This window comes from Notothenia rossii (genome assembly GCF_949606895.1).
Source record: "Notothenia rossii genome assembly, chromosome: 4".
NCBI lineage: Eukaryota > Metazoa > Chordata > Actinopteri > Perciformes > Nototheniidae > Notothenia > Notothenia rossii.
This window is the reverse complement of record NC_136902.1, coordinates 27,860,209-27,888,007: the sequence shown is the minus strand read 5'-3', so window position 1 is coordinate 27,888,007 and position 27,799 is coordinate 27,860,209. Positions and strand designations below refer to the sequence as shown.

Genomic DNA, 27,799 nt, shown 5'->3' with positions numbered 1-27,799 from the left:
CGATTAATGCTTCCATTAAATATTGTTCTTAATATATATGTTTATAAAGTTCCAACTTATTCTGCCAGAGACTGTTGCCCATTGCCACAGTTAAGCCATATTTGTTTAGTTATTTAGTTATTTGGGTTTTATCTAGTAGCTTTGATAAAGCCATTTTTATCCTCATATAGAGTTACCCTTCTTCTCATCAAAGAAAACTACAAATCCTGGTTGTCCTGATGGGCTAGTAAGTAAGACGCCTACAGCGTGCATGTCAAACTAACATGCCTCCCCCAATAAAAATAACAAAGACAAAGATGTATTAAAAACAAATTAATACACAATTCAATCATGTTTTAATACATAGGAAGGTTGAGAAATTGAAAGAGTGAGACTGAGAACTCACCATTGCAGGTGGGACCCTGGACGTGGCGAGTGAGATCTTCTGGGGCCACGGCCTCAGAGCAACGCGGGCACTGGCTGAACCTGGACCTGCTTTCACATTCACCCAGCAGGTGCTCTGTGAGGCTGGCTATCTCAACTACCTATGGACACAATGATTTGTTACTGAGCTGCTTAATGAACAGAGAGTCCTTCTTTCAAGATGACTAAATACATGCCAAAAGTTTTTAAAACGTTCCAGTGTACCTCATTTTAAAATTTTAATTGGCCCTTCAATAGTGTTTTTATTTGTCAGACAGTTTATTGTTTTTTTTATCTTCACGGTCATCTCTATATTTTCTTACTCTCTAATGATCGTTTATTTTTATTTCTATCAAATGAGATGTTTATATTTTAGAATTGTTTATTTCTACTCTTTTAATGTGTTATTATGTGCAATGCCTTGTTTAGTTTTATGCTGCTGCAACAAAACAATTTCCCAAATTGGGATTAATAAAGTAAATGTTATCTTATTATCTTAGATAGGCACAAACAATTGCTATAAGCACTCATTCCTGCCTTTGTCCATTAAGCTTATTAAAACTCACATCTAATGTTATCTACTTTTAAATGTTGGCCATGAGGGTTGTGCAAAAGTATCAGTATGTGCATCTGTGTATTGTGTTTGTGCAAACGGTGCATGAGTGATGATATTTGTATGTATTTGAATGTTTATTATGTTTGTATATGTACATGTATGCGGAACTCCAGAACAAATGTCCTTACGGGGACAATAAAGTGTATCATATTGTATCGTATCGTATGTATTATCTTACCTGTCTACATTCATCGCAGCGTCTCAGCATCGGACAGTGTTTCCAGTAATGAAGGTCCAATCCATCCTCTGTGAAGGACTCGTCCTTTTTACCGCAGAATATACACAGGCTGAAATATAAGACCAGGTTGCAGTTCAGACTATTGCTGCCATAAATATTACACTAAATGAAGCACCTGAGCTAGAAAAATAGATTGTCTGTGAAATCACTTAACCTGTAAAATCAGTTTTTGCATCTTTCTATGATTTCCGTGATTTGTTTTAAGGTCTCCATTGAATTATGAGTCACTTACTTGTCCAGGTAGTTGATAGATTGTTGGACATCGATACTGTCTGATTCTGGAAATTAAGAAGATAGTATTAGATATCGAGGGCCCCTCGTTAAAGCATCAGACCAAAGAAATCCAGCACTAAAAATGGGATTGACTGATTTCAGAGTAGTAACGTTTATCATTTTGTTAAAAGAGATCTGTTTAGCTTTGATAGAACCCTCATGTTAAGCTTTGAAAATATGATGGACGGGTGACTGCACGAATAATTCCTAAATCCCAAAATGAGTTATTACTTTGGCGTTTCCCTTTTTTCCTGATCTCAAAGTCAAAGGGTTTTCTTTTAATTGTTGTTAGGTTCTTTAAATATAGTCTTTGGTTTAACATTTTGTATTACAGCATAACAAAATGCCAGTAAATTCCCCACTTGTGAATTTTTAAGCTTTTACATGTCAATTAAACTCTCGCCTTTGCTTCTTAGTAACGTAGTTTTAATTGTACAACAGCCTAATAGTCTGGGGAACCAAGGCCTACTACATCACCAACACTAAACTACTAGCTAAAAACAAGATTTTTTTTGTCAGATTAAATTGAAATTACACTTATGAGCAGTAAAATCTATTTATACTTTGTTTCTCTGTTTGCTGATTGTGGTGGATCTACAGTCTATTTGTATAGGTTAATAGTAGAGATGGCTGGCATAGTCATGCAAACGATATTGTTAGTGCCTACAAATGGAGCTTTTGTTTCTGTTGTAGAGCACCAAACTTGGAGTTGAAGTGGTTAAACTCTAAAGAACAATGTTGCTTGGCAACTGGAAACAAAAGTAGATGCTTTAAGGGCCCTTACTAGTATGTACAAGCTTATACCTTTTGAAAATGGGAAATTATTTGGATTTGTTTTGCATTTCTATACTAACAATTTTCTATCTACCAATATCTTAAAGCAAAATAACATCGTGCTTTGCAACATCTAATCCAGACCTGTTGGTGTTGAGTATTTAACGATGTTTTTACTCTTGTGAATAATATATTTAATGTGATTTAGGATCTGAAATCCTTTGCTCGGCTCTTTTCTAGTTAAAAATGTTTACATACTTGTTTTGACACCTTTTTTGGATTCGACTTTGGGAGCTTCTTCATCGGGAATTTCTTCTTTGGTGCTTTCCTCCCGTCTCTCCTTTACAAGCAGATGGAGAAGGAGAAAGAGAAGTCAGAAACCACAGTTACAAAAAGGACCTATCACAGAAAAAAAGCTTAACACAACTTCAGGCCTTTGTACACTCTCAAGAGGATTTCATGTACTGCTGATGTTATCTGTTCACGGGAATAATTGAGTTTCTGACCACCAAGTCAGTTCAAACTCTACTCAAGTCTGCCTGGAGTCATAAATACTAATTAGTAGCCATTACAAGAAGTGCAGTCTGATGACAGCTCCACCTACTGTGATCTCTTTCAAGGCAGCCAGCTGCTCCTGAAGGGAGTGGATCTCCTCTTTCTCCTTTTGTCCATCCTGCTGACCACCTCCCTTCTTCAAAGTCTGAAGGAGAAGTGAGTATATAGTCAGTTTCATTTTCCTTACTTCTGTCTATTCATGTTAATATCATTTCAAGATCACAGACTTTACCAGCTTTCATTTAATTATGTTATTGAATGCTTGGCAGACAGTTAACTCCATTACGGTATAGGGAGGTTAAGTCTTCAGTACTGCCGGTAAGAAATTAGACTTGGTCACTGATTGAGTCACAAACTTTACGGTAAAGCATCATTGCACCATATGAACTTGAAAGGCGAGACTTGTTTACTGGCTGTGTTTGTGGTTTCAGCTAACATCCTTTCTACATTTTGATAAAAGAAACTAGTCAGACAGGTTTTTTGCTAGTGTAGCCTTACAGAAGGACACATTGAGGATGACACAAAAATTGGAAAAAAAATGGCAAATAGATATCTTAAAGGTGGGGTAGGTAATTTTGGAGAAACTAGCTCGAGTGCGCTAGAATTTGAAAATACACAACCGGAAAAATTCTGCCACTTCCTTACAGAGCCCCTCCTCCAACACAAACGAACGCGCACATGACCAATGAGGGCACGAGATAAGTTTGTGCACAGATGGAAGGCTGACAGGCAGTTAGGCCATCCAGTTATTTTAGCCGGGCCGGCTAAAATGATTGGTCGTGCTTTTTACAGTACTACGGCTTCCAGAGACGAAATTTTGTTCTGGATTTTTTGTCAGAGCACTTCAGATATTCATTGCTATCGGGATGTTAAGAGCATCCCATGGAATATAACAAAAAGTGTATCTCGAGCCGGTTTCTCAAACTTACCTACCCCACCTTTAATAATACCATGCATGGATCTAATTTGTTTAACCAGTGAAGGACAGACAGCATGTGCTGTGTTTGGCAGAGGAAGCAGTGGAGGCAGCTTGCTGTCTGTGCAACATGAAACTCTTATACTGGCTTGAAAAAAGAAAAAAACGTGACGTCATGCAGTCTCCTCGAAAAAAAAACTCAACCCTTTTCAGCTCGGCAGAGTGCTCCCATCTGCCATGTCTGACAGTTTCACTGTCCATCTACCAGCTGCTCCTCGCTGACAGCAATCTGTTTGAAAAACTGTCTGAACACATTTTGTTCATCTACAAAAAGTACATTTCAGCCATTTCTTACTTTAGCAAATAAAGTAGATGTTAAGTATCAATAAATAAATGAATCTGCTGTTTAAAAAAACACTTCTTACCTGAGTCTCCACCAGCTTCCCATCAATCTTGGCGAAGCCTTCAAAGAGGGTTTTGAAGAGGAAGTTCTTCTGCGCAGCAGCAGAGTTGGGTGGAAGGAAGCGGAGAACAGTGGCTCTGTGCTGCTGGTACATGGACAAGATGATGCGCACCGCCAGCTCTCGTACTGCTGACGCATTGTGTTCCAAAGCTGCTGTACAGAACTGAGAAGGGAAAACAGGGCTTTCTATTAACATAGAAACATTGAGAAAACATTTTTGATTGACTGGATAGTACTTTTAAGCATCTGGTACAGCCAGTTCAAAACAGAGATTTCATTTTTATTTTTTTTAGATGAAAACCTTTGGGACTGCGTTCACGTTGTATGAAAAATGAACTTTTATTCATGTAAAAACAGCGGAATGCAAAGCGGTGCCCCATATATTCTACATTTCCTACACATTTTTTACCTGAAAGTTGATTGCTGGTGCTCAACATTAGACTATTTGTAAAATTCACTTGAAGATGATAAGGAAATAATGTGATCTGTGTGATTGCTGTTTACTTACTGACTATAGCTTACATGTGGACGTAAAAAACAAAACTAGATACAGTAACAGCACCGGACTTTGAAGTACATTTGACATAGTGGCCAAACCGTGTGATTACAACTCACAGGCCCATCAAGTCATTGCAGACAGAAATACTTTTTCCCGTTGACTTACATCTTGAAAGTCTGTAAACCAGCTAATTTTCTTTGAAGTACATCAATTTCCCAGATCAAGCAATTACATTACATTGCATTTACATTACCCCATCAAAAGCCATTATTTAAATTATGTTGAGATGCGGGCCATTTTAAACCTGGCTCTCAAATATTTTACTTCATGCCCTATTGACTAACCTTCTTAGTATTACATTGCCGTTCCCTTTATACTCACATACCAAATGCTATCACAGTGCATCTAATCTCTTTGTCTGATTTCCTGTATAACCTGATTTTATTTGTAAAACATGACGTGCTGAGGTGATCCAACCTTTGTTACTATTACAACAACAAAATTCAATTGTTCTTGAACTTTGAGGATATTGTTGGACCCACTCAACTGCATTGAACCAGTTTCTACTTGAACTTATGTTAATTCTGTTGTCTTTATTCAGTTTTCAAATGTTGTTCTTATTAATTTCTTTGTCTTATGTGACACAGTTTGAGTTGTATGTGTTGTAAAGGCGCTTTCTTTGTCCCACCTCCAGTATGCTGGGGCAACAAAGCAGGCAAGGAAAAATACCCAGGGCTTGCTATTTTAACAGATAAAAGTCCAAGTTTAAAAAAAAAACATTTACAGTCTAGCTTCATGATCGCTACATTGCTGAAGACGTCCTTTGAGCGGGGTTCGCATCATGACGTAGGAAGAGTCCTATGCGACGTAATCTGTGTGAAGAGGGCCACAACACAATGGCAATCCAGCCAGTGAAGAACATTAACATCCAGAAAGTAAACCGTGTATAAAGGCCACCCGTCCCTCGCTCAACCGGATCAGGGACAGCTCACCATTATTCTCTGTTGTCTCTGCCCTCCGCTTCTCATTTTAATTACAGGAAATTCAATCGCCCTCTGTATTCACCCTGGCACCCGCTTTGGAGACGATCACCCAGGTAACAGCAGGGTGAGAAAAGGAAAAATGCTCAAAATATAGCCGAGCTAACATTGTGGAAGGCTAAAAGAGGCAGATACAGAGGATTAACCTGTGATTTAAGGATCATTTATCAAGAGTCTGGCTGTTTGTTTGAGTTAACTTTGTATAGACGTACATACATTTTTGTTACATTTTGAAGGGACGATTTAATTGTTAGCTCGTCCTCCCTCACTAGCAACGTAGTATATCTTTATTCTGCAGGGGAAATTATTTTTTGTCCACTCTCAAGCAGACATGCCTGATTGAGGTGCTGTAGGATAGGATAGGGATAGCCACTGTTATTGGGTCAGCATATGTCTTAAGTACCGGTAGTTGCCTTACACTTTCTGTACTTTCTTTTTTTTTTTTATTCTTTATTTATTTGGGGTCACATTATAGTACAAGTACAGTTTTTCAAATCATATCTTTTTAGAGACCCGAAAGTGACAAATGAAAAGCAAACAAAATTAATCAAAGTAAAATAAAAACGAAAAAGTACACAGGGGTTGTTTGAAAAAGCAAATGTCTACACATGTACATATGCATACATATCAACATACATATATAAATTCAATACACATACATGTGACCATACATACATATCTATACATATACATTCAATCGGTCTATAGAAACAGTCAAACAAGGGATGGTCGTCTTTGGGATATGTAAATTCTCCACTTTTTCCATATTTCTTCAAATGTGTTTTCCTGAAGCCTCATTGAGAAGGTGATTCTTTCCATAACATAGATTTCATGGATTTTGTCGTACCAGTTGTCAAGAGAAGGGACACACTTTCTGTACTTTCAAATTAAAAGCCACATTGCTTGTTGCTCCGTTATTATTGCAAACTGAATTTCAGTCTAAATCTTACATGTTTCCCATCAAGATGTTTCAATGTGACAACCAGCAGGAAAAAAAGAAGCCAAGCTGTTAAATAAGGCACGGCCCGGCTGTCACGTCTCAATTCCAGACTGAAAATGTTTCCCAGGCAAACAAGGGAGACAGCCAACACAAAAGGGACAGGCGCAGAGCAAGCATGCACAAACACGGGCCATGCAATTCCACCTGCGTGTCTTCAGGGAAGCCGGAGAAACTCGGTGGACAAACATAACAATTTGCTCTTGTTGATAAAAGATGTGCAGGGGTCAAGAGGAGGGCTGAAGGGGAAGGGGGCGAAGGGTGGAGGAGCCGCCGTAAAACAGAGGAGACTGCTCAACAGTTAGTTTGCACGTAGATATTAGGTCACTGCTGGAAACCGAGTGCAGGGGGACCGAGAGCGGATGCCAACGGTGACAACATTGACTCAGCTGACTGGAGCTCACTGACAGCCTGTTTGGGTGAACTGAAGAAACCCCGGAAGGGAGTGCACAGTCACTCTTTAATTACTGAGCCAAATGTAACCGAAACAGTTTGATGGAATCCTGATTTTAAAGTGGAATAATACAGGCATTATACTATACGGAATTCTATACAGAATATGTGTTATCTTGTTATAGAGGATATATTGCTATTTTCAGATTGGAAACAGTCGTAACTGAAAAAGACACATATATATATATATACTATATGCTTATGTTGACATTTTAAACATATTTTACAGATCTAAAATCCTTTCAAAAGGTTACAGTGTCCCAAAAAGTCTCAGAGTATGGCAGCCGATAACTGCTACGGTTGAAGTTCTTTTTAACCTCAATACAATTGAAACTTTATTTGCTTTATCTTTATGAGACGTTGGGGGTCAACCTTTCTAAATTTGGTTTCTGAGGCTATAAAAACCTTGATTTCTCAAGATTACGAGATAGTTAGTTTAGTTCTGTCGGTCATTTTCAACACAAATACAAATACACAAACTAAATGAATAAACAATAAGTCATTATTTTTATTTGTAAATGATGTCAATATCACCATAAAAAAAAAGATAATGTATAGATGCATTTAACATGATTAAGGCTTTTTTTTACCATCATGACATTGTCCAAGGTGAAGCCGGAGTTCTCTGTGCCCAATTCAGCGAGAAGCTTCTCGAGCAGCTCGGCCCGACTCTGAGCCAGACGAGAGGGGAAGTTGGACTTGAAGGGCTTCACCAGCTCACCGGGGATAACCTTCAGGGCGCGAACATCCTTCAAAAGAGACATTTCCTAAGAGAAAGGATTCGGTAATTAGTCAATGGCTTTAAAATGTACAACGTTAGTCATACAAGGTCATTGTGGTATGCTTTAAATTGAGTAATATGTGCGCTGTAAGACAGTGACAAAACAGATCTGTGTGATGCTGCACTACACATGGTGATTTGTCATTCAACACTAGACAAGTCATGACAGAGAGAACGAGAGTACAATTAAAGTGAGACGGAAGACGGTTCTTGGAAAAACTTTGCTCAGTTGTTTGTCATTTTAGCCTCATCAGGTAAGACGAATGTATGTCGGAAAATGGGGACTTCAAAAACACATCATCCTCAACATACAAAGAGGCATTCATAACATAACAAAGGAACCCGGGAGAGACAAAGAAGGGCTGGGCGATGATTTCAGAGGGCTGAGACTTGTCTTAATGTCCTAAGTTGAACTTATAGTAGGAGAAGCTACTTATAAAGACTCCATCCCTTTCTTACTCAACACACCCAATTGCACATTTTCACAGATGGTTAGACAATTACTTCACTAATGCACGTCATCATTCAATCCACCAGCCCAGTAACACTTTCTGATACATGTGAAAGCTAAAAAGCTCCAGTACTGGCCACAAACAACAAACAACACCTCTCCTGTATGGAACCTCCACTAGTGGCTGTGTTCCAGGGAAAGGCTAAAAGGAACCAGTCTACGCAGTCAGAGTGACGGCTCGAGGGGCGAAGCATGACAACACCTCGGACACCTCGTAACTCTCCCTGCATATCAGTGCTATAACACAGCGCACTACAAAAGTAATTAAGAAAAACATATTATAAACCCTCAAATTAGCAGACTATTTGATTAGGTCAATACAGTGCATGGATGCAGGAGTCTGATTTTATCATTGCATTTGACTTTTTTTCCAGCATCTTTAAAAAGCCTTTAAAGCTCTTAAGCTTCGAAAAATATCATTACAAAACTGGCTAGAAACTAAAGGCTGAGACGCATACCACCAAAACAGCAACACCCCCGCTTTAGCTACTTGCTGAATCAGCAGGTTTCATAAACACACTACCTCATTCATCATCATACATACAGATCGTTTTATAGACAGGGTTTAAAAGCAGCACATGTATGAAAGGTGTTAAAGAAATCATGTGCATGATTTTTTATACCTACGGTCAACAGTGGGGTTATACCAACATTACAGGATTTAATAGATCACAGCATATCAGTTATGTAATACATTTGCAAAAGTACTGGTTCAAATTGAGTTTACATTTTTCATGGATGTTGGTTTCTGAACCACCAAAATGTGACGTGCAGCAGACTAGGTAAGGCTTGTTTCTACTCTAACCGACATCCGGAAATGCCTTTTGCTTATTATGATTGTTGATTTGCAGGCCAAATGACAGTATAAAACAGCCAATAAAACACGTTTTTCTTTAACTGTGATCCCCTGGAACCATGACCTTGAGCAAACCTATGGTAAATGAGCTCATTAAATATAAAGTTGATTGATCGAAAAGTAGAAGAGATTAGCTGCAGACAGACAGATGCACACACTAACACACACACATGAGCAAACACAAAATATCCCTTCAGGCTTGCACCTTTTTGAGAAGACTACAGGATCTTATATTAGCAATACATAGATCAACAAGACAGGGTGTTCAAAATCCTTTTTTTGACATGGGAATAAGAGTGAAAGTGCAAGTTTACTCAAATAAGCTCAGTGTTGCTGGGGAGAATCATAACGTTTTAGAGAGATAAACACAGAGAAGCATGCATAGGCAATTTCTTTCAAATGTTGCCTTTGATTGAGTTTCACACATGCTAGGGTTGTTTGCTTACTGTGGAGCGTATAAATAATGCAACTTTTTAGTCACTTATTTAAATGCAGAGTTGTGGGTGTTATGGTTATGTCATGTCAGTCATGTTATGGTGTTATGGGTGTGGGTGTGGTGTAGGTGTTGTGGGTTGTGGGTGAAGTCCATTCAAAGAACAAAACATACTCCATTTAACCAAAGCCATTATCTGTGTTTACATGCACTTAAAAACCAAGTTAAGAACACAGATGAATCGTAAGTGTGTCGTGCAGGTGCACAGAATTCATGGCCAGGGAATGAGTATGTATTTACTGTGATTACTAATCATGCCATTGAAACATATATTTACTGACACAAGGGTTTATTTAATGACAATGCTTACAGGAGGAATTCAGCCACAGGATTAGCCAAACAAACAATGAAGTGGTCAACAACAAATTGTTTAATAGTGTAGAGGCTAAGCCAACGCATGCCTCTGAGGTGATGCTGTGTTCACATGACTGACACACACTTTAGCTTGAATGAAAAATAAATCCCTATACAAAGGTTTCCAATTGAACACTCGGCCCAGATACTGTTGTCCATTAAATTCGAATCAGCTTTTAATCAGCATACAAGTCACACTTTAAACACACTAACTTAGGTAGCCTAACTTTACCCCAGCAGTATGTGTGTCGTGGTGTGTATGGTCAAAAACTGCTTAACTTTCTGGCGGAACCTGAGTAAACAAATGTTGGTTTCTACTTATATATAATATAGTGCTAATTGGCTACTACAAAGTCATTTAGGCCATTTCTCAAGCAACAATGCCAAACCCTTGCTAGTTCAGGCTTACTAAATGTCAAATGCTACAGTTAAAATCAAATATATATTATTATTAAAAAGTTAAATAATGGCACAGCAAAGAAAGCATTATCCTATGCGTAAATACAAAGCGTTGAATATTCAATAAGGACTGAATTAGAAAGACCGGGAAGGTTAGTTCTCTTTTTTTAAACAACAAATGGTTCCCATGGCCTCATTACAAAGGCTTCTGATCAGCACCAGAGTTATTAGCGTATAATACAAATTAAAGTATCAAGTACTACACTGTAATCTGATGAAATAAGTGCATTTTATACTAGGTTTTTTCAGAAATAAAACCATGATGAATAATGAATCATTCTGTGCTTTAATCTGATCTAAAGGCGTGGTGTTAATAGCAATGACTCATTTATTCTTCATTTCACCTTCGAGCTGTGAAGAATTGCTCACTCTGCTTACGATTCCTAATCATAACAGATCTGTCTCATGTCAATCGGGATATCTTTTTTATTATCTGAACTCTTTGAGAACCACAGTTACTTACCCATCTGCGCCAAAATGAAATATTGATGAGATTAAGGTGTACAGGATGAACAAATAAAGATGCCTTTATACATAGTCTCTCATATGTGTAATTAGAGCGCCTACAATTCTCAAATTTAGAAGCTTAAATGAACAAAATCTCCTATATTTTGGAATAAGATAACTGATTCAGAATAATTTTTTTACATATTTGTAACTGTCTTTTCTCAAATCTCGATTAACTTCACTCTGTAAAGCTTGTGACATTTAACAACATTTGTATTTGTACTTCTCGACCCAAAAATAAGCAGGAAGATCCTTATGGCTTTGGATCTCAATGGCACACCTTAGAAAATGTGTACTTTATTCTCACTCCTTTAACTTGCCTTTACACTGTAAATACTTCATTGTAAGTATTCATGTGATTATGGTGCGCGAATATTGTTTTGGTTGTATTGGTGCATAGTTGTTTGCAGTCAAGCTGTCTTGGTAACTGTAACTGCCTCAGGGGATGGGATTGTCACTTAAATCATTTTGTTTTGGCTACAAGATAACAGGTGTTCTGCCCTTTTGGTGTGTGAGAAAATCGAACATCAAGAAATCCCTTTAAATGGCATATAATAACCATTAAAAAATAAGATTATCACCAAGAACCAAGTAAGAGTTAACATTGTTTTATGGCGTAAAAGATAATGAGGGTGCTGATTTTTCTAAATGTTGTAAAGGTTCCAACAGAGCTTTACACAAGGGAAGAAAGTGGAGAGGGATATTGCATATTTATCTTTTCCTCAGTGAAAGCTAGGAAGCAAATTAATGTAAATCAACATGTTAATCCCGTGTGTTAATACCTGTATGAAGGCAGTGGCCGTGCCCCGGACGCGGCTGGCTGAGTCCCCAGTCCTGGCCAGCAGGTTGGGCCAGGCCTGATCTACGCAGTGGGTGACCTCAGACCGGCCCAGACCCGGGATCAGCTGACTCAGCAGCAGTCGCAGTACCTTCAAGGAGGCGTTGAAGACCTGAGGAGAGATGGAGGGACGTTTAGCTCCAAATGGAGTAGAATTTCCAAGAAAAGGTAGCACCAGGGTGATCAATTAGCAGAGAGGCTCGACTCTGCAATGTTTACTCTGAGTGGAGGGAGAGGGACAAACATCAGTAGTGAATGGTAGGGGTCGCGCCAAATAGTTCACTATTTGATCTAAGGAAATTCAACTGCCAATCTAAATCAGATTGTCGCAGTGGCGGGGAAATGTGGTTATGAAACAAAGGGCCATTCCGTTTGGGAATCATGGGAGTGCGGAATGTCTGATTTTATATAGAAATGCTTGGTTCTCTTCTAATAAATCACTATATATAGGTTATTTTTGGTAGCTAATCGTTATCACGGTGCATACAAAGATGGAAAAACGAATTTACTTCAATTAAATTATAAATCCCCATGTAGTCTAGATCGAAAATTGCGGGACTGTTGGAGCAGCATGTCAGCTCCAAAAAGCTAAATAACAACAGCATAAGTTTTTTCAAATAAAAGCATATGTATTAATAAATCCACCCACAAGAAAGTGGCCTTACAGCGGGAAGCATAGGCGCCTGCTTTTCTCCATATCACTTAACTGATGCAATAGATTAAAATGATATGTGGTATTTTGTGGTCACAAGGTGATCTTCAAAAGGAAAGGGATTTAAAAAACACGCTGTGCTTATTTCATAGCCAGGGTGTAACAACATGACATGCAGCTTATGCCACTGAATTTGTGGAGCAGAAAATGAACCCGCTGACTACTTAATGGAGCCTTCTGTGAATCAATAAGACAAGAAAATAAATCACTAAAATTATTGTGGCGCTACTTTTCATTACCATACAAGTCTTAGACGACTTCTAGCGAGGGGTTACAAGGCCATCCTTGTCAAGTGTTTGTGTAAGGAAGCCAGCTCTGGGAGAGAGAACTAGGGTTGCATAGGTGACAGGGGGAACATTGTTAGGACTCTGCATGTTAGAGAGCATGTGCTTATGATCTAAGTGTTTCCCCTAGGATGGAGTCATAGCAGCGGTGCTAAGGCACATGGGCCCAGCATAATGTGAGCGCGAAGCGCGTGGAATTTTTTAGTTTGTGCGAAGTGCGCCCCGCCTATTTGTTTCTATGTGTCAGCACAAGAAAGGCTCTTGAGGTTCTAGACAATTTGCTGCCCGAGGTGAGATTTTAGGTGATATTTTATGTGTAAAGAATAAATGAAAAATGTCTACAAAAGACAAATACACTGCAAAAACAGAAACGTATTGACATAGGTAATAGACGTCAAAATGGGTTCAAATGTATTCAGTATTAGCCACGTTCACACCGGAGTACTTTTCCCACTTTAGTTCCGATATAGTTCCGAAATGTCGCGTTCACACCAAAAAGAGCCGGAACTAAAATTAGTTGATGAGAACCTTTTTACCCCCTTTTCCGTCCCTGCTAGAGAGCAGGGACTCTCATGCGGCTCTCTTGTGAGAAAAGAGCTATATTTCTGATTGGCTGGGCGGATTGCAAACCACGCCCCGTAAAACAAAAAAAAAGTGTTGTGAAGCCACCTTTTTATTAGCATTATTAGCATTAGCATTAGCCCAGCGCAGAAACGCAGAGAGACTAACTTATGGCAACACAAAATAAAACATGGGAGCGGTGGAGATGAGGAGGTGTCGGCGTTCTGGCGATTTACTCGGAAGGCTTCAGTAGAAGCTGCTGGGAGTCCCAGCAGCTTCTACTGAAGCCAATCCCCAACAACCGGGGACTTCTGGCCGGGGATTTTGGGCGGCAGTATACGCCGTGAAGTTGTTTGCGGCCTGCCAGTAAACCCAAAGCAAAAGAAGAAGAAGTGACGTCAGCGGCTTCATTTGCCTAATCCACCCCCAGGGATTTATTCCTGTGTGAACGCGATCTGTACTTAGTTCATCAGAACTAAAGAGTTCTGATGAACTAAGTTCTCATGAACCTTTGTGGGAAAAGTACTGCGGTGTGAATGCGCCTATTGTATGAACATGTTTGAATTGGGGGGTGGACGTCACATCCTCTAGGGGGGTCCGGGGGTATATTCCCCTGGAAAGATTTTTTTTGAACATTTTACAGTAAAATGCTTCAATCTGGTGCACTTTGAGCACACAATTATTAGAGACCTGATCTAGGGGGCACAACTCTAAAACGCCCATATGAAAAAGATCGGTTTACATTTTAATAATCAAATAAGTATGTGAACATAACCAATAACCTACCATAGCCAATAACAAATAAATGTAGTTTATTTTATTTTTGTTGTTCATTCATATCTTATTTTACCTAGTTAACATTTATTTATTTATGCACATTTTTGTATCTCTCCAACTTTAAACGATATTTTTGGTTAACTGTCCTATTGTATACATTGGAATGATTTCAAACCTGTTTTTATTTATCCTAATAATTATAAAGGAGTGCCTTGGAAATATGTGTTTACATCATTTGTGGTCAAAACGTTTGAGACCCACTGAGATAACTTAGGTTAAAATTAACAATCTAAATACTCAGAGAGTCCTTTACCTCACTGAGCCTCTCAGTCTGACAGGAGAGCTCTCCTCCACCCTGGTTGGAGAAACATCTACTTCTTATATCCGTTAGCGCAGCTAGCACCAGATTCTAATAACAACAGCGCCGGTACCGGTGCCCCCTGTCCCTTGCTCGCTCTCTCGCTACCACGCTCGCACTTTGGCTGTGAGCTGCGGGCGCCTGATAAGCCAACATCCCCCACTTTCATCACTTACAGCGCCCACCGTACAATGTAAATTAAACGTGTAACCGGGGTGAAAAGGGTGTTACATTTACTTAATTATGAATGTTGTTACATCAAGGCCGAACATTTGGATGAGCACCAACGGTCAAAAAATTGTTTCCCTCCCAGAGCTACCAGCGCAGCGCCCCCCAGATGACCGCCTGTGTCGCCTATGCCAGTAACACAAATACTACAAATCCACATAACAAACAATCCAAAATGAAAAAGGGTCGCCACTTATTATTATTTTAAGAAAAAAATTAAAAGTAAAGAAAATAAAAACTGGCTGGCGCCCCCTAGCAGCAGCGCTCATATTTCAGCAGCCGCCACTATTTGTATATAGGGGAAACACTGGAATCCAGAGAACATCATTTAAACAACACTTCAACATTGACAAAGTAAATATATCCCTATTGGCTAAGAGGCTTCTTTAGATTCTATTACATTATTTAAATTCACAGCAGAATGAATTGTCTTTCGAGGACATTACTTACAGATGACACTTTATCCAGGAGGGCCTTCTTGACCAGGAAGACTGCAGCTCTCGTCATGTTTCTCAGATCCTCCTTGGGGGTGGTGGGTGATAGCTCCGTTAACTTCTTGTACACAGCCAGGAGAGCATCCTCTCTGTAGCACCAGGTTCTGGAATATGCCCCTGCCACCTGGAAAAGCAAAGAGGTGGCGAAAAGATATCACAAATGTCAGTTATGTGGGTAGATGTGGATAAAAATGTGTGTAATTCTGTGTACCGTATAGAAATGGTTTAATACAAGCCTGTTTCTTCTAATTGCCAAATCAACAAAAGTATTTTTTTTAAATTCCATAAAACTGTGCTAAATCTTTTATGTAGGAGTAGGTGGTAATATGCTTTGATTGCATTCTAGAGACATGCTGCTGCCTGGACTCTGCAGGATGATCAAGTGTGGGATGGAATCCTTTAGGTTATCAAGTGGGCGCACTCTTTCCTCGATGTTTCGCTGATAGGCCCACGACACCTCAAGAGGGTTCAGCAGTAAATCCGAGCATCCCAGGCTCACCCCCTTAATGCCATCTACTCACTTGAGGGCCATGGTGGATTCATTTATGTTCCTCCAGAGCCACTGACTGCCTTTTTCGGCAGTTCTCAAGAGGCTTTCCTTTGGGTCGTGGCTCTTACTCCGATTAGCCTCGTCATAGATGTTGCTACAAACCCTCTGCAGCCTACCTCATCTGAGCCTTTGCTTCCCAGCCACGGAATCGCCCATCATCTGCTAGCTCAGCGTACCTCAGCTTTTTGCCTTCCTAGGGCTAATCACTATTTCGTATATTATCAATGGATAAAATTACTATAATTGTGAAATATGTCGCAACTCAACCTAAGTCTTTATTCCAGCGTCTACAGGCAAAGGTTTCAGCAATAAAAACATCTCTGATGAATCCAACTTTACAATACCTGCGCATGACGGCACGGAATACAAGACGATGTTAGAAACTAGCTGAAAACTGAGCTGACCATCTTGCAGCTACAGAACTTATTCACGCGCTTATTATGTATTTTTCTCAGGAGTTGATGAATACCAAAAGAGAGCCAAAAGGAGGGTAATTACTCGAATCATTGGTGAACAAAGCTTGTGTAGGGAAAAATATCTCTAACATATCTTTGGTTTTGTTATTTTGAGTAATGCAAGCTTTTTATCTGTTCACGTATTGATTCAAAGATATCTGGGACAGCAAAAACAGAGCAATGAGAACTGGCTTTAACTATACATAAAAAACACACGTTATTCTGAGCACATACTGTATGTAGAAAAAAAATGGTGTGTAGAAAGTAAAACACTTAGTTAGCTTAGCAAAGCCATGTTTTTCCAGTTCTCCATCTTTTTCTTCTTACCAGTCTTTCTCCATAGACTTCTATTGGAAGGCTGGCTTCTCTCTGGGCCTTCTCCATCAGGGGCTCTGCCTCTCCGCTCATCTCAGGGCTGGGCGGAGTCCTTTGGGCGTCAGGTTGGGGTGACAGCTGCTGTGTGGGGCTCAGAGACACCTCCACAGGCCGGTCTTTCTTTTGGACTGGAAGCGGCCTCTCATCGTAAGGCATACAGATAACCTGTCAGCACAAGAAAACAGTACATTGGCATTTAAAGCATTACATATGGTATTTACATACATTTTGAATCAGAATGCTTTATTTATCTTGGGTTGAATTGGGTTTCATGACAGTTGCTTCATTTTAGACTAAAATAAAATAAAAGATAAATAGAATACAAATATATATACACATAAGAAATCAAAATAAGAATGTGTATTAAAACATTTAAAAAATACAAATATATACAATCCTGTTTGTAAATCAAATAAAAATAGAGACAAGACCACAAGACCAGTTTTGTTTATTGTGTTTTTAACCTGGATACTGATGAAGTAATCAAGTAATAGTAGAAAAACTTTTTTTTTCTTCTAATGATACCTCCGTTTAACAGTCCAAAGAAAACTGATCCGTGCTTTTGAGTCTGACAAGGATGTCCAACCTTTTGAAAAATTCATCATCACATGTCCTTGTTCTTTTCACTAACTTTCACTAGCATTTGATCACTGAAAGGGTCGATCAATCAACAACACGATGACAATGACTGTTTAACCCCGTCCATACTAACCCAATCTCCACCCGGTCGGGACCGTCTGCCGGCCCAAGGGCCAACTGGCACCCCTCTGCCTCGTACCAGGCTCAAAGCCCTGCCTTGAGGCCAGGTTGGCAGCCGCTGGAGTCAGCCAACTGTTGCACGCTTTTAATTAAATAGTGAAACCCAAACCTGCAGCAGGGCCGGTCCCAGTAGGTGGTGAGTAAAGCATAAAAGCCCCCGCTGGTCATAATCTCCCAACACTACAGAGGCTTAAAACAGGCGAGGTGTTCCCAAGAGTGCTACAAAAGGCTGGTTTATTGTTACAATAATAAAGCTACAACTGGATTAAAACCTTGGGTGGGTTTGTCCATCAATATTGTCTTTAACCAATTGTTGTTATTGATTTTTTAAGCTCAATATATCTGGAAAAAAACATATATAAAACATATATAATATATATGTTCTCTTGGCCTTTTAATTAATTACTGTTTTTAACTATTGGAAGGACCCTTTAGTCAACATGTCGACGTGTCCTTGGGCAAGATATCTAACCCCAAGTTTCTCCTGATGGCATGGCCAATGATGTTTGAACGTGTGGGAATGCTACTTCCCTTAAGCAGGTGGCACCTTGCATGGCAGCCCCTGCCTCTCTATGAATGGCTGTGAATGGCTGAATGCTGACTTGTATATGTAAAGTGCTTTGAGGGGTCGTAAAGACTGGAAAAGCCCATTTACAATGTCTTAAGGTTTATTCGTAAACCACTTTAGATTGCTGTTAAAATATGCAGTATAAATACAGCCTTTGATTGCCTGTGCGACAAGATGCTGCAGGTGTCAGACATGTTTTATGCTTTTATAATGCATTTCCTAAAGTGCCACTTACGTCAATCCGGGGTACAGTAACGGAGGTACTCGTTGAGTCAGATTGGTTACTTGGCTTGGGAACAATAGTTTCCGCATCTAACTGTTGATTCTGAGGAGCGTCCTTTTTCTTCCCCTTCCTGAATGTGTCGGTTGAAATTAGGGACTTTGTGGGAACTGAAGAGTGACCTGGAGAAGGCTGAAGGGAGGGAGGTTCCCGGGATGGAGGGGAATCTGCGACACGTGTGATCTGATCAAAAGGTAGAAGAAGATAAGATAGTACTTTATTGATCCCAATTTAGGAAATGTTTGTGTTGCAGCAGAGTAAAAAGACATGGCATTGTACAATAAAAATTAAAAGACAAGAAATAAACAAGAAAGTAGAAAAATTACAAATTAACAATAACAAGATATAAAGCAAGGTATTATATTTACATAAGTATGTGACAGACGGAATATTAAATATTAAACTGAATATATAAATGTAAAATGTACAGTGTGATTTTATTCCAAGAGAAACTATGGAGCAGAGAGTTCTCTGCCAGCCAGAGGTGATTTGTTGTACAGTGTTATTGCAGTGGGCAGGAATGTTTTCCTTTATCTGTCCTTGTGACAGCGGAGCGTCAGCAGTCTGTTGGAGAAGAAGCTCCGCTGTCTGTCCAGCTGCAGGTGGAGAGGATGAGTGGGGTTATCCATGATGGACAACAGCCTGTTCAGTTACTATCTCAGTTTAGGCAAGATAAGTCATTATTTCCCCCATATTCCTTTATTTCTCTTCTTCAACACCAACACCTTGAATACAAATATATTTATAAAAAAATATAGAACATGCTGACTTACTATTGACATGTCCAGCAGGTGGTGGACTTCCAGCTGCTGGTAGACGCTTGTCCTGTATTCCTCCATCATCTCCTTCTTCTTCTTGGCAAGATCATAGTCTTCCTTTTCGATTGCACATCGCTTCTCCACATCATAACGGGCCAAACGCTCCCCTACCTGGAAGAGTGCAGGACAAGGAGAAGCCTTCACTACACATTAAACCATGGATATATAAAGAGAACTGGATACAGCGTTAGAGGCGGGGCCACATTCATTCCTATGAAAGTTGCTCTGAGTCTCGCGCAAAAAATGACAGAACTCACATTCCCAACTGAATAAAGTATTTTTGACCGAGAAGTTTTAGTACCACCGTTTGGCCACTAGAAAAAATTACCTTTGTGGCTAGTGCTAGATTTAGACGGGTAAATATGAGAGCAGGCCTGTTGAGACTGCTCATGGTCTCATGAATGATGGATTTATGGCAGTTTGTGATTAAAAACATTACAATGTTGATCTTATTTCTAATGATTATTTTTGTCAAGAAAAAGATTTTACTCATAGTTTAATTGCTAAGATCTTGGACGGTAGTTATTGAAAATAAATGTAACGGTGCGATAAACACGAACAGTCACCAAGCCAAGCAATGCAATACCACGGCAACTGTTTCTACAGTTTATATTTAATTAACGTTAGCCAAATAAGATAGAAAAAACACACCAGACCAGTTCTCCGCCTTTTGTCTACTCTTCTTTCCATCATGTGTTTAACGACAAAAACCATGCTAAGATCTTGGACGGTAGTTATTGAAAATAAATGTAATGGCGCGATAAACACGAACAGTCACAAGGTCAGACGGTTTGAAAGAAACCAAGTTAGTCACATGTATTTTAAAGAAAAAATGATTGCATGAGGTGTGAGTTTCTAACACCCATTCCAGTTTACTTGCCAACTTCCTATGGGCTCAGAACAGTCTCAAAATACACACATGCACACAGAAGGATTCACACTTGTATTTCATGATCCGCAAAAGGATTCACACTTGTATTTCATGATCCGCAAAAGGATTCACACTTGTATTTCCGGATCCACACTTGTGTTTTTCAATGCACACACAAATGTGTTCCGTTTCATATACATGTTAAAATCCAAATACAGAAAAAAGTTTGAAATGTGTATTTTTGATCCTCACATATTTGTTTTCCGTTTAAAACCTCTGAACCTGCAAACACAACCCGCTTTCTGTGCATGGATCGCTGTGCATTCGTGTGTGGGTTTTTGAGACTCCCCTGACGGTCACCAGATTCGTACTTGTAATTTTTTCTATCTATGGCCAATCAGATGTCTCCTCAATTCTAAGCCAATCACATGAGCGCGCCCCCACGAGGGTATGATTTCTTGCGTTCATGACGTAGCGCTTCATGTACGCATTTTGCGCTGTCCGGAGCTGACAGGTCCATGGAGCCTGCCTGCCGGCGCTAATCTCAGGACACCTCCACTCTCAGTAAATTGTCACTTTCCGGACAAGAAATGCACGCAAACACAAGCCTTTATATTATTAAGGTAAAGTGCCACTTCCCGTGGGTGCTAGACAGTGAACTGTCAACGGGGGGAGTCTCGCTGCGGGGAAACGGTGGACCTCTGTCGCCTGTCAAAGCAACTTCAGATGGCCAGTCCGCCTCTGCCGGTACCGAGGTGGGTCGATCAGAGTGGCCCGACCGGCCCACTTCGGTACAGCCCGATGGCCAGTCCGCGACTGCTTCGGCGTACAGTATAAGTGTTGCACGGCCAGATACGGCTCGAGAAGCTGACTCAGATAAATGAAGCGAGTAAACAGCTGACAACCGGCAAGTCCTTCTGTGACTGTGTTCATGTGTGTGAGTCATTTAAAGCATTCCTTTGGTAAGGACAGGCTCATTGTGACCAATAGAAACAGAGTTAAAACTACAGGAATAAGACTCACATTTTAACTTTCCAGAATTAAGCCCTTGTGCTGCGTAACAGTAAGAGTGCCACATGGTGAATCATTAAGATTTACAAGCTGGAAATTTGACAACATTCCCAGTAGGTCAGGAAATTCTGTAAAGCTGTCATAAGTTGCTAACCAGGTGCCAGGTGACACGATCTGAACATCTCTGTTGAATCACACCAAGCAATGCAAAACCAAGGCAACTGTTTCTACAGTTTATATTTAAGAAACGTTTGCCAAATAAGATAGAAAAAACACACCAGACCAGTTCTCCGCCTTTTGTCTACTCTTCTTTCCGTCATGTGTTTCTTAAGATATCATGTAACGACAAAAACCATCCCATGAAATCCTGATGGTGCGATGACAAGGGATTTTCAGCATGACTACCTTGGCAACTGCCTTGAGTGAAATGTTAATATGCCATGCTAACAAGGTGCCAGTGTGTGTGTATTATCTAGTTACAGAAAGGCTGGTGGTTGGGAGTTGGAGATACGCTAGTCGAGGACAGTCACTGCAGCTGTTGGGCTTATTAAGAATTCATGGTCAGCATGGTAACGCTCTATACAAAGGAGGACGGTGACAGGAATCTGAACAATGTTTAACCACTACTGTTACAAACAGTGGTGAAATCCCACTGGATATCTGTAAAAAGAAATACAAGCCTCGCAAAGTTGAGATTTGCAAGAGAGGAATGATTATCAGTCGAAGTGAGCGGATGAAGATATCTGAAACCAAAATATTTCCTTACACACTAAATGTCTTCTTTGTCTAAAGAGTAAAACAATCGGCCAAAAGCAAATAGAGATAACATGGTGTAAAAGAACAGCGGTGAAGGGAGTTTTTTTAGATAGTTATGTTAAAGCAGCAATTCCAAAATAGAAGTAGGAGTTCTTGATTCAGAAAAATACAAGTAATCAGCTAAATTATCTTGATTTATGTTAATAGAGTTCATAATGCAACAGGACCTGTCAGTGTTTATCTGTTTAATATTAGATTGGATTAAGATATATATATTTTTAATGTACACAATCCTGAAGCTAGTATGGTTGGTGTTTATGTCCACTATGTTCCATACTGTTGGATAGTATATTCGCCATAACACAATACAACTGGCATAGCTCAATACTAAAGTCCAACCTTAAGATGTTGCTATGACATCATGTTATTTACTTATTTTCCTTCCCATGTCTTCCCAAAATAATTATAAGTGATAAGTGAAAATTAAGCTTTGTGCCAAATCTTTAACAGAAGGGTTTTAAATGAACAGTTTTTACATTCTGTGAAATAAGCTTTTTTGCTTTGTTGCTCAAAAATACAAGATAGGAATTGACACCATGTCTGTGTGTTGAGTACATAGCAAGAATCAATGTTTTGAAGGGCTTAAATATGAATTGTTCTTTTGCAGACATTTAGTAACTCATTAAGACGGAATACATCCTGTTATTTGTAGAGCATACTGCCCACCATGTAAGCAAATATTTGGTGTCAATATGTTGAAGCCACATGTGTCTACCTCCCAGCAGCAATAGTACCTTTTGCAGGTCTGCGATGGCCTGCTTCAGATTCTTGGCCTGCTCGTATTTCTCCTGCCGGACCATGTCCTGCTTCTTCTGGTCCAGGAGTCTGATGATGTGGGCGACCTCTGGGTCCTGGTACATGTCGAAGGCCAGGTCATCCAAGGGGGAGATGGACTCGCATTTACTGGACGCAAAAACATTTGAAACAGTTTACAAAATAAAACCTTCAAACATTTATTTCTCTTCAATATAAATTTGGTCCAATTCACTTGAGATAATGTCAGTGTAAGATGTATGTGTCTTTATCAGTTAAATGGGTATGTGCAAATCCTGATCAAAGGGAAAAAACACTAACCCAGATCCTGAGGTGAAGCATCCCTTGGGGGTTGATATATATATATATATATATATATTTTTTTTTTAAAGGAAAAAGGAAAGAAAGGAGTATTTCGAAATATGTTTTCCTCCTCACACGGGCCGCCACCTGCATTGTCTTCAAATGCGTGTGACCTTGAATGCCTTATTGGTTGTCTTCCAGACTAAATGGCTTTGTTGAAGGGTGTTATTGTCACAAGACAAAGAAAGCAGGGTTCAATGTCCTCGCCTCACCCCATGAAGGTCGTGTCCAAGGCGGATTCCAGCTGGGTACTGTTGAGGTAGTGTTCGATCAGCTGCTCTCGGCTTGGCTGGGGGTAAACAGATGGACAAATTAAACACACACATGCATATATACTCTTGTATTACTGTGCTCAGGAAGACCTGGTAATTGTCTCCTAATCCTGTTAGCTCTAAAGTGACCTTCAATTAAAACCCTAACCTTAAAGTAACCAAAACATTGCCATTTAAAAGTGAGACCTGTGAAAATGTGCGGACTTGAACACATCCGTAATACAAGTGTACTCAGACATACATGCTTACATCAAAACATAATTACTTATCAGCAATTCAAGGCTACAACCAAATATGGAGATTTTTAATACACTGCTTGCACTGCTATCACCTGAAGTGTGAAGTGGAAAATCGGTCAAAGAACAGGCTGTCTATGAATGACATAATTCACAAAATCTGCATGTAATATGAGGAAGGACAAACGTCCTGCTAGCCAGTAATAAGTAGGAACACGCACAATACTGTACACTTATCTAATCATAGTGCAGTATGTCGTTCTTTTTCCTGAAATACGATAGTACATTACATTAGTATGAGGAGAATTTCATTATTCACATGACACAGATTAGATAACATGTTTTGGGGTCTACTACACAAAAAGTAAAATATAGAAATGTTCTTAATACTTTATGCATCCACTCCAAAATAATTGTGTGAATATAATTGAATCTGCATTGTGCCCGGCATTCAAAAACATATGTTTATATTAAACACCAAAGTGTGTTTCCAGGAACTGGTGACTCTAGATAAATAGGCAGTTAACCGTTTTCTGTTACGAAGCACAAGCCGATATGAAAAGTGACAACGGAATTTATCCAGCATGAGAGGGTTATAACGTGGTCCATAATATTTCCAACCACCATTATTCTATAATACCTTAATTAGAGCAATCAATTAGGAAACATATCAACTATCTAATTTCTTAGACGTCACAGTAGAAGAAGCACAGGTGTAAATAATGAAATATTGGCATGCATAAAGAGCCATCGTTAATGATATTAGTAACACCTGTGCTTTTTATTGTGATGATAAGTGAAAATAAAGGCAAACCAGGTTGGAGAAAGCTCAAAATGTAAAATAATCAGATTTTGCTTCATCAGCATTTACTTAAGCCTAAAGATTGGCATTACTAATTGTATATTGACGGAACAGAACAGATTGATAGTACAGTATAAGGGAGACTTAGCTGTACAATATGTAGTGTCCTGCCCTCAATCCAAATAAGAACAACAGATTGGTGGAGTTGTGTAAAAGCATGGGATCATGAGTCTTTTCAACATTTGCAGTCAATGCAATAGGCTTCTTAAAGGTCCCATGTCATGGCCATTTCTACTGATCATAATTCCATTGTCGAGGTCTACTAGAATAGATTGACATTGTTCAATGTTCCGAAATCACATTGGTTTCTCATACAGCATCTCTGTATAGTATGTGTATTCTCTCTCTGTCCTAAACGGCTTGTTGGAGCTCCTGCCCCCCCCTCTCCCTATGAAACCACTGTGCTCTGATTGGTCAGCTCGCCCACTCTGTTCTGATGAGTCCACCACCGTTACAGCGGAACATCAGTGATTATGTGTTACAATGGCGTTAGCAACCAGAAAATGACACCAGTAATGACAAACAGATGAGAATGCTGCGTGGGGTCTGGGTGCCGTGTTGGCGGGACGTTGCGGGACTCCCTGCTCTGCCCTTTGGGGCTCGAGGAGCGGACAGCGTGAGCTGGATTACTGGTGTCGTTTCCTGGTTGCTGCGTGGGGTCTGCGAGACAGCAAGACACCGCAGAACTCAGCCTGAGCACACACACACACTCACGGCCACCCCCATACTCAAAAAACCTGGCCTGGACCCCGACGACCTCCAGAACCACCGGCCGATCTCCAACCTTCCCTTCCTAAGCAAAACTCTGGAAAAAGTGGTTGCCGGCCAACTCCATCTGTACATGTCCAACCCTGAGCTCTATGAGCCCTTCCAATCCGGCTTCAGAAAGGAACACTGCACTGAGACCGCCCTCATCAAGATCACCAAAGATTTTCTCATTGCTGCTGACTGGCCGTCTCCGCATCCTCATCCTCCTGGACCTCTCTTCAGCATTTGACACCATCTCTCACAACATCCTCCTCATCCGCCTCTCAGACCTCCTAGGTGTCACTGGCACAGCGCTGTCTTGGTTCACATCCTACCTCCATAACAGGAAACAGTTTGTCTCCATCAATGGCTCAAATTCACCCCTGGCCCCAGTCCACCACGGTGTACCCCAGGGCTCTGTGCTTGGCCCCCTCCTGTTCACCATTTACATGCTCCCCCTCGGCCAGATCATCCGACATCATGGACTCAATTTCCACTGTTACGCTGATGATACCCAACTGTATCTCAGCACTACTCCACAGGCTCCAGCATGTTAAAAACTGTGCTGCAAGGGTACTCACACATACAAAGCCGTGGCAGCACATCACTCCCACCCTCATCCACCTCCACTGGTTCGCTGGTCAAGTCCTGCATAACATACAAAATCCTCCTCCTTACCTACAAGTCCCTCCATGCCCATGCTCCCCAGTACCTATCGGACATCCTTCGCCCACATGCCCCACCCCGGAACCTGCAGTCTTCAGACTCTGGCCTGCTTAACACCCCCTGCACCAAACTGCGAACCTTCGGGGACAGAGCCTTCAGCGTGGCAGCCCCCACCCTCTGGAACGCTCTCCCTGCGGAGATCTGCAACATCCCCACGCTTAACGCCTTCAAAAGGGCCCTCAAGAACCATCTGTTTACTAAGGCCTTTGGCCCCTAATCTATTTGTTGTTTTGTCTGTCTGACTGGTTGTCTGACTGCCTTTTGTTTTTGTTATGTTTGTTTTGCCCCTGTTCTTCTTTGTAACGCGAGCTTGGGTCTCATGAAAGGCGCTATATAAATCCAAGCTATTATTATTATTATTATGACCAGGAAGAAAAAATTGGCAAAAGAAAAATCTTCAACGAGGCATTCTGGGGCAGCATAGACAGGTCTTTTCTGTGTTAGAGTTTTACTCGCTACAGGGTGTACTTTGAGGGTTTGTGACTTTGCAAACCGTTTACAAGCAGAAGAAGCTACATAACACACAAGGGGACGGGTAATAACCAGAAAAGCATGTCATGGGACCTTTAAGGTTGAGATTTGTTTGTTGTCAAATGTCAAGGAGGTTTTTATTGGGAGCAGAATTATCCACAGAGTTTCCTCCTCTATATAACAAATAGAGCCAGAGATTAAAAAAGTAAAATAATGACCAAAACATTCATGTTAAAATGGTCAGGTTTAGCAGACATTGAATTTAAAAGCGGCAAGCTAACCACTAATGTTTGCTCAGCTTCCTTCATCCGGGGGGAAATGTATGGTTAAAAACAATTAATATCTCAAAAGTCTATTGTAAGAATGTTGCCTATACCTGGATCAAAATGCAATATATGATTCTGGCAAATATCAAAAAGACTGTTAGCTCGATTGAAAGCAGGGATTTTTCTAATTAAAGATGTTTTTAATCAAATGTGAGTACACAATTTATAATGTATAACATAAGTCTGGTCGGTTTGAGTATATTCAAATTCAGAATCCTTTTTTTGGAGGCAATAACGGCAGCTTCAACATATCCACAATTGGAGAAAGCTTCCGTTTACCATCATCCCTTACACTTTTGAATGGCTGTGTGAGTACGAGGAACAAAATTCCATTCCCCTCCATTGCATTTGACAAATGTGCGTGGCTTGATACCCCCTAGAGGTAAGGTAGAAGATACCTTTTTCTTAATAATTTAAATAACCAACACTTTTAAAATACAATAAGCTTCCCTGCTTTGTCTGCACCACAGTGTCCTTCCGCAGGACAAACACAACGTGCGCTCACAGAACAGATACAAGAGAACAAGATCTAGCCGACCCTCCAGGAGAGATCGCTGCTACGGTGGAGGTGCTCAGAGTCGGATTAGCGGAGCAACAATGCACGGCCTGTTCACTGGAATCTGTGCGAGTGTGTGTCTGTGTCTCTCTCTGTCTGTGTGTGTGTGTTTTTGTGTTTTAAGGTGCTCTCTCTCCTCCAGAACCTGTCTGTCTGCAGAACTATCTGATTTCACCGGCTAACTAAAGGCCTCCTGTGTGATTACATACTATCCTGCCTTTGTGTCTCATTACTACATTCCTGACACATACACACACACACACACACACACCATTCAGGTAAACACGTGTGCATATAGACATGCTTATATAGTGTATTCGGTGTAATTCAGTACATCCTCCCCATATAAATATCTAATATTTAAAAAGGCAAATAGCATCATAATAGGAACATTGCTCAGAATCCAGCTTATAAAGGATACACAAATAATATACCTTACGTGACAAATTATTTCACCATTCGTGTTACCATTTTAAAAAGCCAAAGTTCAAACTGTCATAGTCCCCAGCAAATGGATGAAGACATCAATCAACTCATTACTTAGT

The 27,799-nt window shown here is 40.2% G+C and overlaps 1 protein-coding gene across 2 annotated transcripts in view; it reads right to left on the bottom strand.

Moving 5' to 3' along the window:
• The window catches only part of cep104 (centrosomal protein 104), a 41,344-nt gene that overhangs the window by 10,311 nt on the left and 3,234 nt on the right, over nucleotides 1–27,799 (bottom strand). For both annotated transcript variants that reach the window (XM_079676040.1, XM_079676039.1), the window contains 14 exons: nucleotides 23,271–23,347; nucleotides 22,677–22,845; nucleotides 19,200–19,355; nucleotides 18,382–18,609; nucleotides 16,772–16,984; nucleotides 15,396–15,563; nucleotides 11,970–12,137; nucleotides 7,817–7,993; nucleotides 4,200–4,400; nucleotides 2,908–3,003; nucleotides 2,562–2,643; nucleotides 1,489–1,534; nucleotides 1,197–1,305; nucleotides 386–524 (listed from right to left, as the gene is read on the bottom strand). In XM_079676040.1, coding sequence (XP_079532166.1) covers nucleotides 386–524; nucleotides 1,197–1,305; nucleotides 1,489–1,534; nucleotides 2,562–2,643; nucleotides 2,908–3,003; nucleotides 4,200–4,400; nucleotides 7,817–7,993; nucleotides 11,970–12,137; nucleotides 15,396–15,563; nucleotides 16,772–16,984; nucleotides 18,382–18,609; nucleotides 19,200–19,355; nucleotides 22,677–22,845; nucleotides 23,271–23,347 — 2,029 coding nt within the window. The remainder of the gene's footprint in view (nucleotides 1–385; nucleotides 525–1,196; nucleotides 1,306–1,488; nucleotides 1,535–2,561; nucleotides 2,644–2,907; nucleotides 3,004–4,199; nucleotides 4,401–7,816; nucleotides 7,994–11,969; nucleotides 12,138–15,395; nucleotides 15,564–16,771; nucleotides 16,985–18,381; nucleotides 18,610–19,199; nucleotides 19,356–22,676; nucleotides 22,846–23,270; nucleotides 23,348–27,799) is intronic.